Source organism: Schistocerca piceifrons, chromosome 4 (genome assembly GCF_021461385.2).
Source record: "Schistocerca piceifrons isolate TAMUIC-IGC-003096 chromosome 4, iqSchPice1.1, whole genome shotgun sequence".
In the NCBI taxonomy this organism is placed as follows: domain Eukaryota; kingdom Metazoa; phylum Arthropoda; class Insecta; order Orthoptera; family Acrididae; genus Schistocerca; species Schistocerca piceifrons.
The window spans coordinates 213,942,272-213,961,520 of NC_060141.1; the positions used below are offsets into that span (position 1 = coordinate 213,942,272).

Genomic DNA, 19,249 nt, shown 5'->3' on the forward strand with positions numbered 1-19,249 from the left:
CTTGGAAGCTTGCTAAATACAGGAAACAGTGTCAGAGAAGAAATATATTGTAAACAGAAAAAGCGAATAGATGTTACTTCGCATTACTGGACGTATTAAGGAGGAAGCTTATTTCATGGAATTCAAAGATTCGCATATATAAGACTCTTATCGTACCTGTTCCGACTTGTGCCTGTGAGGCATAGACATTAACAAAACCAGAAGAAGCAAAATTAAAAAGCCACGAAAGCGTTGAGGAAGATGTTTAGCGGGATTCAATATAACAATACAGCCGAAAGGACACAATTAACAAACGAAGAATATATGATCTATATGGAGAACGAGTCACTGTATCTGAAAGTAAAGCTAAGAGACTTCACCGGATTGGACACGCACTTCGAAATGCAGAAGTAAGGAAAATCTTACAAGTATGCACAAAATATTGTCAAGGAAGAAGACCTCTTCAAAGACCAAGACAACGCAAGTTCGATAACATCACAAAAGTTATGAAAATCTTACATGTGATGAATTGTAAAATTAAATGCCAAGATAAAATTACCCAGCAAGGTGTTGTGACAGCAGCAGCGAAGAGCTTTCATAGCTTGTGTAGCTTGCTAATACTGATAAAAATGATCGTATCTTGTTTATCAGTAGGTAATATCATACAATGATGATCGCCTATCAGAGCTCTTGGGAGACAGAGTCTATCTGTTCACCTGAATCTACTATCTGCAAGAATTTGTGTGCGGATAAAGGACATGAGAGGTTTTTGTTGCATCCATACGGTTTTTTGATAAACGGTTATTTCTCTTCAGCAACGTTTAATGTGATCGAACCGTGCCGTAGAATCCTGCAAAAGGCGAACATCAGCGATATTGGTATACATTCTGTGCATCTGTTCTACTGCCTTTTCTGTACAGAGATGTCATCTTTGGTCTTTGAAACGTCACACTGGAAAACGGACTTTAACTTACTGTCAGCGTACTGTCAAAATTAACTCATATCACAGAGCGCAGATCATTATGCGGCCGTTTTAAAAGTCACTATAGCATGAACTACAAGGCTTCTCTTAACCCAGCCAGTTACGCGAGCAAACAGTTGCAGCCGTCTGTAGCTTATTTCAGAAAAGAAGCCGGCCGCGGTGGTCTAGCGGTTCTAGGCGCTCAGTCCGGCACCGCACGACTGCTACGGTCGCAGGTTCGAATCCTGCCTCGGGCATGGATGTGTGTGATGTCCTTAGGTGAGTTAGGTTTAAGTAGTTCTAAGTTCTAGGAGACTGATGACCACAGATGTTAAGTCCCATACTACTCAGAGCCATTTGAACCATTTTTCAGAAAAGAACTGGCAAAACTCTTGGTTGCACATGTCAGTTCAAACACATCCCCGTCTCAGCTACGAAGATTATGTTGTGCTGAAGTTTCGAGTTTCCAGATGTTTGTCCTGGAAGACCAGTGACTCAGATCGTTATAATGACCTCTAGAATAAGCAGGTTTATCTGGTGAGATAGAGGGAGCGCCGAACAGCTGCAGTGAGAAGAAGCGGCGTTATCTCAGGAGTTTTCTTCCGCACAAACCGAGTTGTGTGTTATCTGGGCAATGGGGCAGCCACCGAGTAACTCTCGCAGTGAAACTTTGGCGAAACGCTGGTGGCCGGACGGTGTTTTGCTGATGTGTGTGTGTGTGTGTGTGTGTGTGTGTGTGTGTGTGTGTAGGAGGGTGGGCAGAGAAGGAGGGATCGCTGGGTAAAGCGGCAGAAGGGAAGGAGCAGTTGGCCCACCTGAAGCTGTTGTAGTAGGCTGCCCTCTAGAGATAACCTCGAACGAAATTTGAAACAGAATTTCAAGAGTTTTGAGAAACTAAATTTCTTCGGAAGTTTTGGTCATACTGACCTCCGACCTACATTACAAGCGACCAGTTGCGTCCCCCAAACAATTTAGTGACTCTATAACTATGTTTTGCACAGTAATTGTAAGAAGACAGATGATGTTCAGCATTTTGAGTCCTTTTCCTCACGATCTAAATAGTTTCTGGTGAACACATTGCTAAGCTAACGTTAAAAATTCATTTGTGAAAAAACTGAACTGGCATACCCTTGAAGACAGACGCAAACTATCCCATTAAAGCCTAATTAGAGAGTTTCTAGAACCAACTTCAAGTGATGACTCTAGGAATATACTACAACCCTCTACGTATCGCCCCCGTAATGAATGCGAAGACAAGATTAAACTCATTACAGCACGCGCAGAGATATTTAAGCAAACATTCTTCCCACGTTCCATACCTGAATGGAACGGGAAGGAGTACAATGAGCAGTACCCTCTGCCATGCACTGCCGGCAGAGAGCAGATATAGACACAGATATAGATACAGAGTGAGGTTTCTTACGTTATTCACCTTGAGAAGTTAACGTCTCTTAATTACATTCATTAATATACACTTTGCATTTCAATGTTGCATGTGCAATCAACAGTAAATGAAAGATTTAAATGTGCCAACTACAGGATTGTAACTACTATATGATATAACAATTTTTGTAGTTTTCAAAATGCGTTTGTTTTGGACCGCAGTTACGTTACACAAAATACGTTCTGATAGAAAATAAAATAAAATAAAAAAATTAAAAAATTGTGGAAGAACTAGATCTCCTCCGAGACATGACTAAAAATAACGGTCACCTGACAACTTAGTGGACATATCATTCAAAAATAAAACGAATTAAACAATTGCCAGTATCATAGATGAAATGACTGTAATCTGAAACAAAAACAAACCACAGAAAAACCAAATTCTTGTCTGGCCATATCTAGGTATTGTTTCCGACAAAATTACTCGATATTTCAAGAGAACAAAACTGTACAGTAACTGCAGGAACACTAACAATCTGCAGCCATTATTGAGATACATACCAAGGAAATAGGAGCCATTTTTGCAGTCAGGAATCTACAAAATTAAATGCTAAGAATTCTCAAAATCTTATATTCGACAAATAGGAAGGAAAATTAGCACGCGATTTAAAGAACACACGCTAATATGCGACAATACCTAACATAGATGAATCACTTCAGGTATTACGTAAGTTAAAGAAAGGAAAAATCATGAATGTAGTGGAGAATCTGAAACTTACATCCATCTAAGAACCAGTCATATAGAGTTTTAAATGATCGAAAAGTCCTACGAACTGGAAAATTCCTGGACAACTTTTTTCTAGTTCCACGACGAAGCATTACACAACTATATAATGTAAAATTGTCGTTACGCTTATTAATAAATATGACTGTAATGCGAAAGATCAAGCAACCATAAAGCAGATTTTACTTCATTCTCATGGTTTCCAGGACTGTTTCATTAAATTACTGTGATTGTTATTATGTGTAAGATCTTTGTACAACTATTCAAAAACAACGTGCTCTCGCAATAACAGAACCAAATATTTACAAGTTATTTTAAAGAAATTACATACAGTCATGTTTACACCAGTTATGAAGAATAATTAAATATAATGGATAACAAAGGCAACACCTAGATATGGTAGATGTAGCCATACAGGAACGTTGCTTTCCTGTGGTTCTTTTTCGTCTCTGATTAAAGTTATTTAATCTATGGGACTGACATGTGTTTGGTTGGTTTTCTTTTTGAATAATGCGTCCATTAAGCCTTCATTAACAAATTTCTGTAAAAAATTATAATTTTCTTAGTGTTAGGTACGTTAAAACATCGACCTTGTATATAAGAGCTTTGCAGCAACTGCTAGAAAGTAACATGCTTCTAAAACAGCAAAAAAACTTTTTCTTATTTATTTTATGACCATTACATGCAGTCATAGGACCAACGAAAGCATGGCACAATATACCATTAAAGAATAGCCCATAAAGTAAGTCCTAATGCACCTAGTGTATCTATAGATACGATATGTTCCTACGTTAAAATCACAAGTGTCACCAATGTATCCAACATACAATGCTTCTGTTTTAAGTACCTGAAAATGGCGTAAGGGCAAAATTGTACAACCATACATGAAATGAAGAGAATGGCAGCTGAAGGTATCATGAAATCATTAAAAAATCAAAATTTTAGACTGATTCGACAATTTTCTCAAGACCACTTTCCCGGAAATTAGTTTGAGGTAAATAGAACATTGTCAGTCGGACTTACATGGGAGTGCCTTAGTGCTTGTCTTTACCACACGTTGCAACATGCTGAGTTGTTGCTGAGAGACTCGATTGTCGGGATCCCATAGGCGGGAGTCTTTAGTTAGTTAGTTAGTCAGTTAGTTAGATGTTCCACATACCATTTTATCGATTCTTTTATCGAAATGATGTGGAACGAGTCATTTTACACAATATGTACACGTGATTAGTATCAACATTAGTGAACACATTGTTTTTAGTCCTACTAATGAACTACAGTTAAAAACTAGGATGACTTTATTATTATTCTTTTACTCTCTACCAGTTTTTAAACGTAAATTAGTGATGGAACAGAAAAAGTTCTCCATAAATGATTTTAAGCTATATTTAAAATTTGTTTTGCTACCTGTCAGACTTTTGATTCAGCAAATGGCCAAAAATTGATGTTGCTGTATGTTGCACTTCTTTTGAGCCACTGACAGCTTTAATAATGGGTAATAAAATTCACTTTTACGTTCAGTCTTGTAGGTATGGTCATCATTCTTCTTCTCAAATTGTGATATATTATCTATGACGAATTTCATTAGCGAATGCGTGTATTGTGACGGTGCATTTAAAATGCCTAGCCCCTTGAAGAGGAAGCAACATGACGTCTGTGGGTAAACACCATATATTTTTCTCACTGCTCACTTCTTTGCAGTCACTACTTTCTTTCCAAGTGATGAATTACCCCAGAAAAGTATTCCATAAGACACTGTTGAGCGGAAATATGCAGTGGAAGGTCATTCACATAAATAAGGAGTAGAAGCGAACCCCAAAAGTGAACCCTGTGGGACTCCGTTTGTGATTTCCACCCTGTCATTAAAATTTTCAGCCCTTCTGACATTGTTTGAATTATTCAGCACAACCTTTTGCATTCTGTTTGTTAAGTATGATTCAAACCAGTTATGCTAAAGCCATCAATTCCATAAAACTTTTGTTTGTCTGAGAGTATAATATGATGTACATAATGAAATGCCCTGAAAGATTACAGATATACCAAATGGTGATATTTTGTTGCTTCAATAGTAATGGTGAACTCAAATTTGTTACTAGCAGCTTTCCTTGATGTTGACTAAAACCTCCTTTTCTCACACTAAAAGAAACACATTCTCGCCAGGAATGTTGCTCTCTCAAACCACTCCTACGTAACCTTGAGTGGCATTTAGTTTACCAAATATCTGCAAACCTTTCTGTCCTCCTGAGTGGTTAATTCCTTAGAGGCCTTCCAAAGCTTCCATTGCGTTATTTAACCTAACATGCTGACTAAAACATGCACTGGAAATCCATCTGGTCCCTCTGGTAACTACAACAAATGACCGTAGCTGAGTAAGGTACCTGGCTGGGTGGCACTGATAAAGAGTAACGCTTCCTGTGCAGCTAGTGTTATGGGTTCCCTTAGGCAAACACATTGTAATGCGTACACATTCATAAAGATTGAGAGTTGCTATCAACTCCCGTCTAAGGGTCCCTGCATCCTTCTTTCAAAGAAAAATTCCTTTCAGCGTCTCACAAACTTTGTATTTAACGCAATATGAATCTTTAGTGTGTTTCAACATTTTAAGCAAGGCATTTTTGTACAGGCACTGCTAAACCACAAAATTTAGTGTAGACCCCAGCATCCTTAAGTAAGCATAATTCAAGCTGAAAGTCTCTCTCGAGAATCATCTCAGGATGTAACAAATGGCACGTCCAAAATGAACGCATTCTCAGTCATAGTGAAGGCAATAGGTTAAATGGTCCTAACCATAAACTCTTTATTTTGATATTAGAATTTATTTTCTGCATCTCTTCATTGTACATTAATCTTGCGAAAGTCGGGGAAATAGAACGTACCAGCGTATCATAAATAGCAAAGAAATGCTCCTAGCCGCGCGGGGTAGCCGCGCGGTCTTGGGCGCCTTGTCACGGCTCCTCCCGTCGGAGGTTCAAGTCTTCCCTCGGGCATGGGTGTGTCTGTTGACCAAAGCGTAAGTTAGTTTAAGTCAGATTAAGTAGTGCGTAGGCTTAGGGACCGATGAACTTTGCAGTTTGGTCCCATAAGCCCTTAAAAAATACTCCTTTCACGTCATAGAGGCTCTATAGCGTTAATATCTGGTGAGTGTCGTAGCCAGGGGAGATGCGACAATTCATCCTCGTGCTCACGAAACCAGTCCTGGACAATGCGAGCTGAGCAAACAGTGGTCTTGTCGTCTTGGAACATAGGGTCACCATGGGGGAATGAACAATGAACCATGGGATTGATGCGATCAGCCAAAATGTTCACTAGTCCCTGGTAGTAATGCGACATTGAAGAATAAACACGAGGCCCACGGAAAACCACGTTATGACTGCCCAAATCGTCGCCGAATCATCGCCATGTCTCACTCTTGGGACCTAAACTCGATCATTGCTCCATAGCCCAGGTTTTATGGCTTGGGCACCACACTATCCTTTTTCGGGCTTTTGCATCCCTGACGAGTGGCTTTCGAATTTCAGCTCGCCCTACTATTATCAGCCTATGTCATTTTTCGTGTTGTTTTGGTGCCAGCTGCGGTCACGAGCGGGGCGTTCATTTCTGCGGTGACTTTCGTAGCTGTTGTGTCATTATTTTTCGTAACTATCGTCTTCAATGACCGTCAGTCACGATCACTCAACACACACTTTCGTCCGCGTTGTGACTTAGCAGACGATGCTTCTCCACTTCTCCTGTGCGAGGTATAAATCTTCGAAGCGGTGCGTCTTGAAAAACCAAATATTTCGATCTTATTTTATCCGTGTTGGATCTTGTGAACTCCGCGGCCGTTGACGCTAGTTGGTGAATGACACAAACAGTCACAAATACTTTTTAAACGTTTTATTTTAATATCATAACCGTTTTAGGGCTATCGTGCCCATCTTTAGTTGGTTAATATTTTTGTTCTAATGATGTTTTGACAAACAGTATGTAGTCTGCTCCCACACTGCACAAGAATATTTGAATATTTAATGCCACTTTTTAGGTTGTTTCATGAATAAAAATATACTAAAGTACGTCCATTTATTTATATATGATAAGGAACAGTTGTGTCACATAATTTCCAGTAGATAGCTGTTCGTTTTGTTGTGATCCATATGGTTTTCAAGGTCGATGTATGCGTTGTTGAATTCTACACACCACATATATTGTAAATAAATTACTGTGTCACAATTCATAATATTCTTAATGCCGTTGTTGAACATCACACATATGCTACACACTTGATGCTTTGTTTACAATGCAAGCATTATCATACAGTTATTTGAACATCATTACGGTTCATAAGGTAGTCGCAGGAAATACAATATTAAAAAGTTGGAGGATGGAATGAGAGCAACACGTTTGTTTATCATTATAATTTGGTTCAAATGGCTCTGAGCACTATGGACTTAACATCGGAGGTCATCAGTCCCCTAGAACTTAGAACTACTTAAACCTAACTAACCTAAGGACATCACACACATCCATGCCCGAGGCAGGATAAGAACTTACGACCGTAGATGTCACGTGGTTCCAGACTGAAGCGCCTAAAACCGCTCGGCCACACCGGCCCGCCCATTATAGTTTATCTTCACGGTAAATGATAACAGCTAAACAGTTGCAGGATAAAGATTTATTAAAATTAGTGACCACGGTTGGTATATCTAAATATACCTTCATCATAAGTAAAATACACTAAAATCACATCTTGCAGTGGAGATACATAACACAATTGTGCCAAAGAAGAGTTCACAGGCGAGATAATGATGCTATGCTGTGTTCGCATCAACCCTCTGTCCATAATTATGTTGTATAAATGGAGATGATGTTTTAACTACTGACGACTCCTTTGGCACAATTGTGTTATGTATCTCCACTGCAGAATGTGATTTCAGTGTATTTTACTTATGATGAAGGTATATTTAGATATACCGGAACCGCGGTCAAGAAGAATTTCAACAGTTGCTGTTTCAGCCATGTTTAAAATCTTGAAATTATAGTTCATATTTACACAGTGATATACTGGTATCTTAAACTGCAGTGGTGAGACTGTTATGGGTCCAATTTATGTTTGATTTCTGTGAACAGTCCAACACTGTACAATAAAGTTTAAAATAGTAAATATCAGCAATAAATTCACAACCTGGAGCAGAAAAGGAACTATTTGTATGCTTTCCCATTCTAGGCGCAATCTCATATCAAATCGTCAATCATTTCCGAAGGACGGAAGTTCAAGTAAGTTTCCACGTTAATAACACAATGCAACATAACATTACCCACAGCATCAAACCCACCAGTGTAGGCCTAGAAAAATCAGGAATTTACAAGAATGTTTGTGACAACTGCCCCATCTTTTACTTGGACAGACCGGCAGAAGCCTCAGTGTAAGATATCGTGAACATATGGATACCTTTAGACCAAAAAATTTAAATAAAGTTGCAATAGCCACTCACACGAATCAATATGGACACTCTGTTTTTAACATTAATCACAACTTACAGATATAAGACACCACTAACAAAGGCAAGGCAATGGACCTCTTAGGGGAACTAGAAATATATGTTCACACCGTCAGTTCACCCCAGTACATTTTAAACGAGCAGCTGAGCTAGCCGATAAACATTTTCTAAATAATTTCCTTGGACTGTTCACAGAAATCGATCACAAATTGGACCCATAACAGTCTTGCCACTGCAGTTTAAGATACCAGTATATAATTGTATAAACTATCATGATGAACAAATGTGTTGCTCTCATTCCACCCTCTAACCTTTTAACTTTGTATTTCATGCAACTATCTTATCAACTGTAATGTTAATCAAATATCTGTATGATAATCCTTGCATTGTAAACAAAACATCAAGCGTATAGCACATGTGTGATGTTCAGCGCTGACATTAAGAATATTACGAAATGTGCCGAAGTAATTTATTTATGTGTGCTGTGTGGAATTCAACAACATATAATTCGACCTGGAAAACCGCACTGACCACAACAAAACAAATCGCCTTCTACTGGAACTGGTGTGACAACTATTTTGCACCACATATAAATTAATGCAAGCGCTTTCGGGTATTTTTATTAATGAAACAACATATAAATTGGCACTAAATACTCAAATATTCTTGTGCAGTGTGAGAGCAGACGATATGCTATCGATCAAAACGTTTGCATAACTAAAAATATTAGCCATCTGGGCATCGTGGCTAGAAACCCGTTATCTCACTAAAATAAAACATTTAAAAAGTATTTGTGGCTGGTTTCGTCATTCACCAGCTACCAACAATTTCGTCTCCCTTGGTTACGGAAGCACGCACCATACGAGCACCACCAATTCACTTACATTTGAATGCACTCAGATCTGACATAACGCCCTCACAACTATACAGAACGACCGACACTTGCAACGTATTCAGGGTACGATGGACGTGGGCAAATTTTAAACACATTATAAATCACGCATTGCACAAGTATGTGCCGAAAAAGTGGGTTGCGGACGGTAAAGACCCACCGTGGTTTAACAACGCAATTCGGAGAATACTTATGAGGCAAAGACAGTTGCACTCGCGGTACAAGAAAGATCGGGAGAATGAGGGAAGGCAAAAGTTAGTAGAGATTCGTGCTGCTGTGAAAAGAGCGATGCGCGAAGCATTCAACCACATGGAGGGCTTCCATCCAGTCACTCACTGATCAGTCTGGCCTGGCAACGGAAGACAGCAAAACGAAAGCTGAAATTTTAAATTTAGCATTTGAGAAATCTTTCACGCAGGAGGATCGTACAAGGATACCGCCGTTTGAGTTCAAATGGCTCTAAGCACTATGGGACTTAACATCTGTGGTCATCAGTCCCCTAGAATTTAGAACTACTTAAACCTAACTAACCTAAGAACATCACACACATCCATGCCCGAGGCAGGATTTTGAACCTGCGACCTTAGAGGTCACGCGGTTCCAGACTGAAGCGCCTAGAACCGCAAGGCCACACCGGCCGGCCGCCGTTTGAGTCTCGTACAGATTCCCGTATGGAGGACATAGTAATAGACATCCCTGGGGTCGTGAAGCAGCTGACTGGGTTGAAAATAAATAAATCGCCAGGTCCTGATGGGATTCCAATTCGGTTTCTCAGAGAGTACTCTACTGCATTGGCTCCTCACTTAGCTAGCATTTATCGCGAATCTCTTGCCCAACGTAAAGTCACGAGCGACTGGGAAAAAGCGCAGGTGACGCCTGTATATAAAAAGGGTAGAAGGACGTATCCTCAAAACTACCGACCAATATCCTTAGCATCGGTTTGTTGCAGGATTCTCGAACATATTCTCAGTTGGAATATAATATATTTCCTTGAGACAGAGAAGTTGCTGTCCATGCATCAGCACGGCTTTAGAAAGCATCGCTCCTGCGAAACGCAACTCGCCCTTTTTTCACTTGATATCTTGCGAACCATGGATGAAGGGTATCAGACGGATGCCATATTCCTTGACTTCCGGAAAGCGTTTGACTCGGTGCCCCACTGCTGACTCCTAACTAAGGTACGAGCATATGGGATTGGTTCCCAAATATGTGAGTGGCTCGAAGTAATACAAGCCAGTACGTTGTCCTGGATGGTGAGTGTTCATCAGAGGTGAGGGTATCATCTGGAGTGCCCCAGGGAAGCGTGGTAGGTCCACTGTTGTTTTCTATGTACATAAATGATCTTTTGGATAGGGTGGATAGCAATGTGCGGCTGTTTGCTGATGATGCTGTGTTGTACGGGAAGGTGTCGTCGTTGAGTGACTGTATGAGGATACGAGATGACTTGGACAGGATTTGTGATTGGTGTAAAGAATGGAAGCTAACTCTAAATATAGATAAATCTAAATTAATGCAGATGAATAGGATAAAGAATCCTGTAATGTTTTAATACTCCATTAGCATTGTAGCGCTTGACACAGTCACGTCGATTAAATATTTGGGCGTAACATTGAAGAGCGATATCAAGTGGGACAAGTATGTAATGGCAGTTGTGGGGAAGACGAATAGTCGTCTTCGGTTCATTGGTAGAATTTTGGGAAGATGTGGTTCATCTGTAAAGGAGACCGCTTATAGAACGCTGGTGCGACCTATTCTTGAGTACTGCTCGAGCGTTTGGAAGGGATCAGGTCGGATTGAGGGAGGACATAGAAGCAATTCAGAGGCGGGTTGCTAGATTTGTTACTGGTAGGTTTGATCATCACGCGAGTGTTACGGAAATGCTTCAGGAACTCGGGTGGGAGTCTCTGAAGGAAAGGAGGCGTTCTTTTCGTGAATCGCTACTGAGGAAATTTAGAGAACCAGCATTTGAGGCTGACTGCAGTACAATTTTACTGCCGCCAACTTACATTTCGCGGGAAAACCACAAAGATAAGGTAAGAGAGATTAAGGCTCGTATAGAGGCATATAGGCAGTCATTTTTCCCTCGTTCTGTTTGGGAGCGGAACAGGGAGATAAGATGCTAGTTGTCGTACGAGGTACCCTCTGCCACGCACCGTATGGTGGATTGCGGAGTATGTATGTAGATGTAGATGTAGTTGTACTGCACAGGTGCAGTTGATGATCAAATACAACAGCGCAACATGCTGGCTTCGCTAGGATCTGCATTTATGTTCAAGCAAGCACTTCTCGCTGTGTTTCCAAGTTCTTGTCCAGTCCCTGGAATTTTACCCTCAAACTAGCCTAGTCCCAAGACGTTTTAGCTCGTCCTACAGGTGACGACGGCAGGCTGTGTGAAAGCGGGCGTGTGGTGCCGCAGGTGGGCAAGTTCCTGGCGGAGGAGGACGGGGAGGCGGGGGCGCGCTACCTGCAGAGGCTGCGCCACTTCGCCTGCGACGGCGACTTCTTCGGCCGCATGGTGGCGCTGGTGCAGCCGCGTGAGCCGCTCGCCGTGCTCTGCCACGGCGACTGCTGGACCAACAACCTGCTCTTCCGCTACGGCGACGACGGCGCCATTGTCGAGGTACTGCCGTCCTACACTCCGACCGCCGACCGTCACCACTCTTTTCACTATAATGACACTATCATAACGATCCTTACACCATCGTGTCATTATTTTATTTTATATTACTTTATTTCATTCACTAACTGTTCGCGGACACGTGTTGCTATGGCTCAGCCTGGTTAAACGGAAAAGAAACAAAAGAAAACGCACAGAATTATACAATACTGGCCATTAAAATTGCTACACCACGAAGATGACGTGCTACAGACGCGAAATTTAACTGACAGGAAGAATATGCTGTGACAAGCAAATGATTAGCTTTTCAGAACATTCACACAAGGATGGCGCCGGTGGCGACACCCACAACGTGCAGACATGAGGAAAGTTTCTAATCGATTCCTCATACACAAACAGCGTTGCCTGGTGAAACGTTGTTGTGATGCCTCGTGTAAGGGGAAGAAATGCGTACCATCACGTTTCCGACTTTGATAAAGGTCGCAATGTAGCCTATCGCGATTGCGGTTTATCGTATCGCGACGTTGCGGCTCGCATCGGTCGAGATCCAATGACAATTAGCAGAATATGGAATCGGTGCTTTCAGGAGGGTAATACGGAACGCCATGCCGCATTCCAGCGGCCTCGTATCACTAGCAGTCGAGATGACAGGCATCTTATCCGCATGGCTGTAACGGATCGTGCAGTCATGTCTCGATCACTGAGTCAACAGGTGGGGACGTTTGCAAGACAACAACCATCTGCGCGAACAGTTCAACGACGTTTGCGGCAGCATGGACTATCAGCTCGGAGACCATGGCTGCGGTTACCCTTGACGCTGCATCACAGACAGGAGCGCCTGCGATAGTGTACTCAACGACGAACCTGGGTGCACGAATGGCGAAACATCATTTTTTCGGATGAATCCAGGTTCTGTTTACAGCATCATGATGGTCGCATCCGTGTTTGGCGACATCGCGGTTAACGCACATTGGAAGCGTGTATTCGTCATCGCCATACTGGCGTATCACCCGGCGTGACGGTATGGGGTGCCATTGGTTACACGTGACGGAACTTTCAACAGTGGACGTTACATTTCAGATGTGTTACGACCCGTGGCTCTACGCTTCATTCGATCCCTGTTGCAGGTCCTGTACGGGCCTTTCTGGATACAGAAAATGTTCGACTGCTGCCCTGACCATCACATTCTCCAGATCTCTCACCAATTGAAAACGTCTGGTCAATGGTGGCCGAGCAACTGGCTCGTCACAATACGCCAGTCACTACTCTTGATTAACTGTGGTATCGTGCTGAAGCTACGTGGGCAGCTGTACCTGTACACGCCATACAAGCTCTGTTTGACTCAATGCCCAGGCGTATCAAGGCCGTTATTAAGGCCAGAGGTTGTTGTTCTGGGTACTGATTTCTCAGGATCTATGCAACCAAATTGCGTGAAAATGTTCTAGTATAATACACTCCTGGAAATGGAAAAAAGAACACATTGACACCGGTGTGTCAGACCCACCATACTTGCTCCGGACACTGCGAGAGGGCTGTTCAAGCAATGATCACACGCGCGGCACAGCGGACACACCAGGAACCGCGGTGTTGGCCGTCGAATGGCGCTAGCTGCGCAGCATTTGTGCACCGCCGCCGTCAGTGTCAGCCAGTTTGCCGTGGCATACGGAGCTCCATCGCAGTCTTTAACACTGGTAGCTTGCCGCGACAGCGTGGACGTGAACCGTATGTGCAGTTGACGGACTTTGAGCGAGGGCGTATAGTGGGCATGTGGGAGGCCGGGTGGACGTACCGCTGAATTGCTCAACACGTGGGGCGTGAGGTCTCCACAGTACATCGATGTTGTCGCCAGTGGTCGGCGGAAGGTGCACGTGCCCGTCGACCTGGGACCGGACCGCAGCGACGCACGGATGCACGCCAAGACCGTAGGATCCTACGTAGTGCCGTAGGGGACCGCACCGCCACTTCCCAGCAAATTTGGGACACTGTTGCTCCTGGGGTATCGGCGAGGACCATTCGCAACCGTCTCCATGAAGCTGGGCTACGGTCCCGCACACCGTTAGGCCGTCTTCCGCTCACGCTCCAACATCGTGCAGCCCGCCTCCAGTGGTGTCGCGACAGACGTGAATGGAGGGACGAATGGAGACGTGTCGCCTTCAGCGATGAGAGTCGCTTCTGCCTTGGTGCCAATGATGGTCGTATGCGTGTTTGGCGCCGTGCAGGTGAGCGCCACAATCAGGACTGCATACGACCGAGGCACACAGGGCCAACACCCGGCATCATGGTGTGGGGAGCGATCTCCTAACCTGGCCGTACACCACTGGTGATCCTCGAGGGGACACTGAATAGTCCACGGTACATCCAAACCGTCATCGAACCCATCGTTCTACCATTCCTAGACCGGCAAGGGAACTTGCTGTTCCAACAGGACAATGCACGTCCGCATGTATCCCGTGCCACCCAACGTGCTCTAGAAGGTGTAAGTCAACTACCCTGGCCAGCAAGATCTCCGGATCTGTCCCCCATTGAGCATGTTTGGGACTGGATGAAGCGTCGTCTCACGCGGTCTGCACGTCCAGCACGAACGCTGGTCCAACTGAGGCGCCAGTTGGAAATGGCATGGCAAGCCGTTCCACAGGACTACATCCAGCATCTCTACGATCGTCTCCATGGGAGAATAGCAGCTTGCATTGCTGCGAAAGGTGGATATACACTGTACTAGTGCCGACATTGTGCATGCTCTGTTGCCTGTGTCTACGTGCCTGTGGTTCTGTCAGTGTGATCATGTGATGTATCTGACCCCAGGAATGTGTCAATAAAGTTTCCCCTTCCTGGGACAATGAATTCATGATGTTCTTATTTCAATTTCCAGGAGTGTATATTTGTCCATTGAATACCCGTTTATCATCTGCATTTCTTCTTAGTGTAGCAATTTTAATGGCCAGTAGTGTAATAAGTCTGGGGTAGGATACGTCATTTGCTGTTTTTCTTCTCTGTCTCCGACCCCCTTGCTCTCTCCATCACCTACTCCCCTTTTCTCTCTCTATCTTGCCCTCCTTTCCTCTCTCTCGTACTGCTCCCACTCTGTCCATCTCCTCCTTTCTGTTTTCTATGTCCATTTCTTCCCACCCCTCTATTTGCTCTCCCCCCCCCCTTCCCCCGCGCTTTCTGACCTTGAGTATTGTTTATTGTTAATCCAAATCATATTCTGTAGTAGCATTCTAATCATAAACCAATAATCCATAAATATAACTTCCCTGTTTGCCAATGTTTCACTAGCGTATACTTTTGTTTTTGTAAATGGGATGCTATAATTTGGTACTTATTTCTGATAGCGGCTATCGAGACGAGTCCAATGATGTGTAACAGGAAGGTCTTTGAAGGTTAACGAAGGTCAAAAAGGTGATATGGACGTCTATTTACAGAAGGTCTCCGAAGTGATGACAATTGGTATCAATGTACTGCTGCAATCTTCTTATCATGGATTGAGTGGTATTCCGTATCACATCGGCACTTATCGAAGCACATGCTCTGACAATTCTCTCTCGCATATCTTCAGGTGCAGTTGGAACGTCTTCATAAAGAATGTCTTTTACGAGTCCCCACAAGAAGAAACCCAGAGGCGTCATGTCTGGCGAACTAGCCAGTCACGACACATCTCCTCCGCACCTGATCCAACGATTTGGGATTTGTCTCTTCAACTCATTTCTAACCATCAGCGAAAAATGTGCCGGACACCCATCGTGTTGATACCACATTCTGTTCCTTGTTCCCAAAGGTATTTCTTCTAATAATACACCTAATGTTTCTTGCAGGAACGTGGTGTACTTCCTACCATTAATATTTCCTTCGATGAAATAGGGGCCTATAATTCTGTTCTCCAGAATCCCACACCATAAATTCATCTACCACGGTTTTTGGTGTGCAACTTGCCGCAGCCAATATGGATTTTCAGCTCCCCAATAATGCATGTAATGTAAATTAACATTTCCATGGTTCGTGAATGTAGCCTCGTCAATTCAAATTAATAAATGTGTCATCCCTCTGAATCTGAAGTTGAGCCCAAAGGCAGAATTCAGTGCGATGCATACAATTCGTACCCGTTAATTCTTGATGGAGACTGATATGGTAAGGATGATATTTATGGCGATGCAGAACACGAACGACACTACTCTGGCTCATGCCAGATTCCCTTGCGATTTGACGCGAACTAACACAAGGATCTCGAACCACAGTGGCAAGAGTACCAATTTCCGTTTCCTCGTTAGTAACTTTCCTTTGCCGGATATATTTCCGATGCGTTAAGGATCCAGCTATTCTGAATTTATCATACACATATTTAAATGTACGAAGTGTATGATGAGTACGCTGGGGATATGTTTCAGCGTATAAGTCTCCAGCTCTCACTGAATTTCGTTGCCATTCTCTGTAAATCAGAAGGAATACATAATTCACATTCGCTTGATTCGAAGATACTAGTCTTACCGTTCCTGTTAGTGTTGTATTGCGAAACTGTCGAATGGTGTTTACATGTCAATGGCGCATTAGACGGATACGTCGTATTCGGCGAATATTTACTTTTTTTTCTGTGGCACTTAACATCTGAGGTCATCAGTCCCCTAGAGCTTAGGACTACTGAAATCTAACTAACCTAAGGACATCACACACATCCATGCCCGAGGCAGGATTCGAACCTGCGACCGTAGTGGTCGCGCGGTTCCAGACTGAAGAGTATTTACTATTTGCACGATATACGAGAGACAATTGTCAGTGCATGTGCTTCGATAAGTGCCGAAGTGATAATGAATACCACTCAATCCATGATAAGAAGATTGCAACACTGCGTTGATACCAGTGGTAATCACTTCGAATACCTTGTGTAAATAGATGTTCATGCCACCTTTTTCACCTTACTGTTATACATCACTGGATTCGTCTTGATAGCCGCTGTCAGAAAATAAGAACCAAACTACAGCATCCCATTTAAAAAAACGAAGCTGACCATATCTCTGACGCGACCCCACCTAGCAACAACCAACTTAATATTATGGCCCCCATTGTCCCATGTAACATTTGTCCCACAAACTTTTCAGCTATTATCATACTTTCGGAATTATTCTCGGTGGCAATAGTTACCCTGTATATATTAAAAAGTATTTAGTCTATACGTGTGTAAACGTTTCTACAGTAACACGTAAAAATTTTAAGTAAATCGGAAAGATACATTCTGAGATCTCTATATAGTACATATATTATATATACATTAAAAATATACGTGCCTTAAAGAATTAGGTACATAAAAAAACTGTATTAATTCCACTTTGTGTCAAAATTTCAAACCAGTTGGTCAAGAACTTCCGGGGATTGACCAACATTTACGTTTTTGTAACGTTTCCCGTTACATTACATATACACTACGTATATTCCAGTAGGCGTTACTGTACGTGTATAAAAGCACTTGAGTTTTCGAGTGCACATGCATGCGCCGAAGAACCTCTGCTGGCTGCTCCAGCCATTGCCGCACCTCGCCCACATACAGTGGCGAGCCTGAATGTGTGAGAACCTGCCACCTGCTTCTGTCTCACAAAGAACCCACTCAAGCGTCTCTTTCACCACTCGCCTCTCACCCCAGCCCCCATTCCGTCCAAGAAACAACCTCATTGGTCGTCTTTCACTCTAGTTTCTTACGTTAACATTCTAGACCTTTGTGAGGTTCAAAATAGTACAAAATTTTAGATTTATTTTGTTTCTATAAAACCGTTAGAATCTTATTTAGTGCTAAATGGATCATAACAGTATAATAGTTTATTTAATAACATAAAAGGTTTGTGTTTGAATTTTGCTCTCAAGTTTTCCACCAATGATTGGTTCCTCGCCTGATGTCAGTGACGCTCGCCCCACTGTGTCGGTCGCAGATAGCATGCTGCTTGCATTGTGTGCTGACAGCTATCGGTCTTCGGACTAACAATGGCATGACTGTCTGACGCGTTCAAGGTATGAATGACCAGTGACACCTGGAGTACAACGCAGCAAAATACGAGCCGTTATCATCAGTCAGAATACCCAGTCAACTTCCGCCAGTTCCTCGTCTCCTACCTTCCAAACTTTACAGAAGCTCTTCTGCAGGAGAGCTTCTGTAAAGTTTGGAAGGTAGGAGACGAGGTACTGGCGGAAGTAAAGCTGTGAGGACGGGGCTGAGTCGTGCTTGCGTAGCTCTGTTGGGAGAGCACTTACCCGCGAAAGGCAAAAGGTCCCGAGTTCGAGTCTCGGTCCGGTACACAGTTTTAATCTGCCAGGAAGTTTCAGCTGAACATCAATTGCCAATTATGGAAGCAGGGACGGAATTAGGGCCCCTGACCTAACGTAATGGAAGTACTAATGCGGTTTGTAAACACTTGGTTGACGACATATGGAAGCTTGGTCCTGGCCCTGGAGCGTGCTCGGGTAGCCTAATGGTTAGGCGACCGCCCACTATAAGCGGGAAATCTGTGTTAGAGTCCCGTTCCGGCATGGATTTTCACTGTCGTAATTTCATTATAGAGCTGCTGGCTGCCCATATTCGCAAACTGCGAATACATTTCATGTACTCCCTGCAAGTGTCGATCCTCTGCAAGTTTTCCTGCCTTTCGCTACAATTTTCTAGCGCCGCGACTTTTCCATGTATAACAGCGTTATCGACGAAAAGCCTCATGGAATTTCTGGCGTTGTCTGCTATGTTATTTATATACATACTGTATATCTCTGAAAAGTAATGGTCTTGTAACGCTCCCCTGGGACTCGCCCTAAGTTACTTTCGTGTTTGAAGATTTCTCTCCGTTCAGAATCATACGCTGTGCTCGGTTTGCTACTAACTCTTCACATCCAATCAAAAAGTTGGTCTGGTTGTCCGTACGGTCATATTTTGCTCATTACAGGCAATGCAGGCCTGTATTGAATGCCTTCCTGAAGTGAAGAAACATAGTATCTACCTGGGCACCTGTATCTACTGCTTTCTGGGACTCGTGGACAAACAGAGCGAGCTGGGTTTCACACTATAATTGTTTCCGGAACACATGTTGATTCCTGCAAAGGAGATTTTCGGCTCCAGAAATGTCATAATACGCGAGCATAAAACATGTTCCAGAATTCTACAACTGACCGACGTCAGAGATACGCGTCTGTA

At 43.0% G+C, this 19,249-nt stretch overlaps 1 protein-coding gene across 1 annotated transcript in view; it reads left to right on the forward strand.

The window, feature by feature from the left end:
• Positions 1 to 19,249, forward strand: part of LOC124795517 — a 325,898-nt gene that overhangs the window by 229,745 nt on the left and 76,904 nt on the right. Inside the window, exon 4 of the mRNA XM_047259581.1 lies at positions 11,890 to 12,093. Coding sequence (XP_047115537.1) covers positions 11,890 to 12,093 — 204 coding nt within the window. The remainder of the gene's footprint in view (positions 1 to 11,889; positions 12,094 to 19,249) is intronic.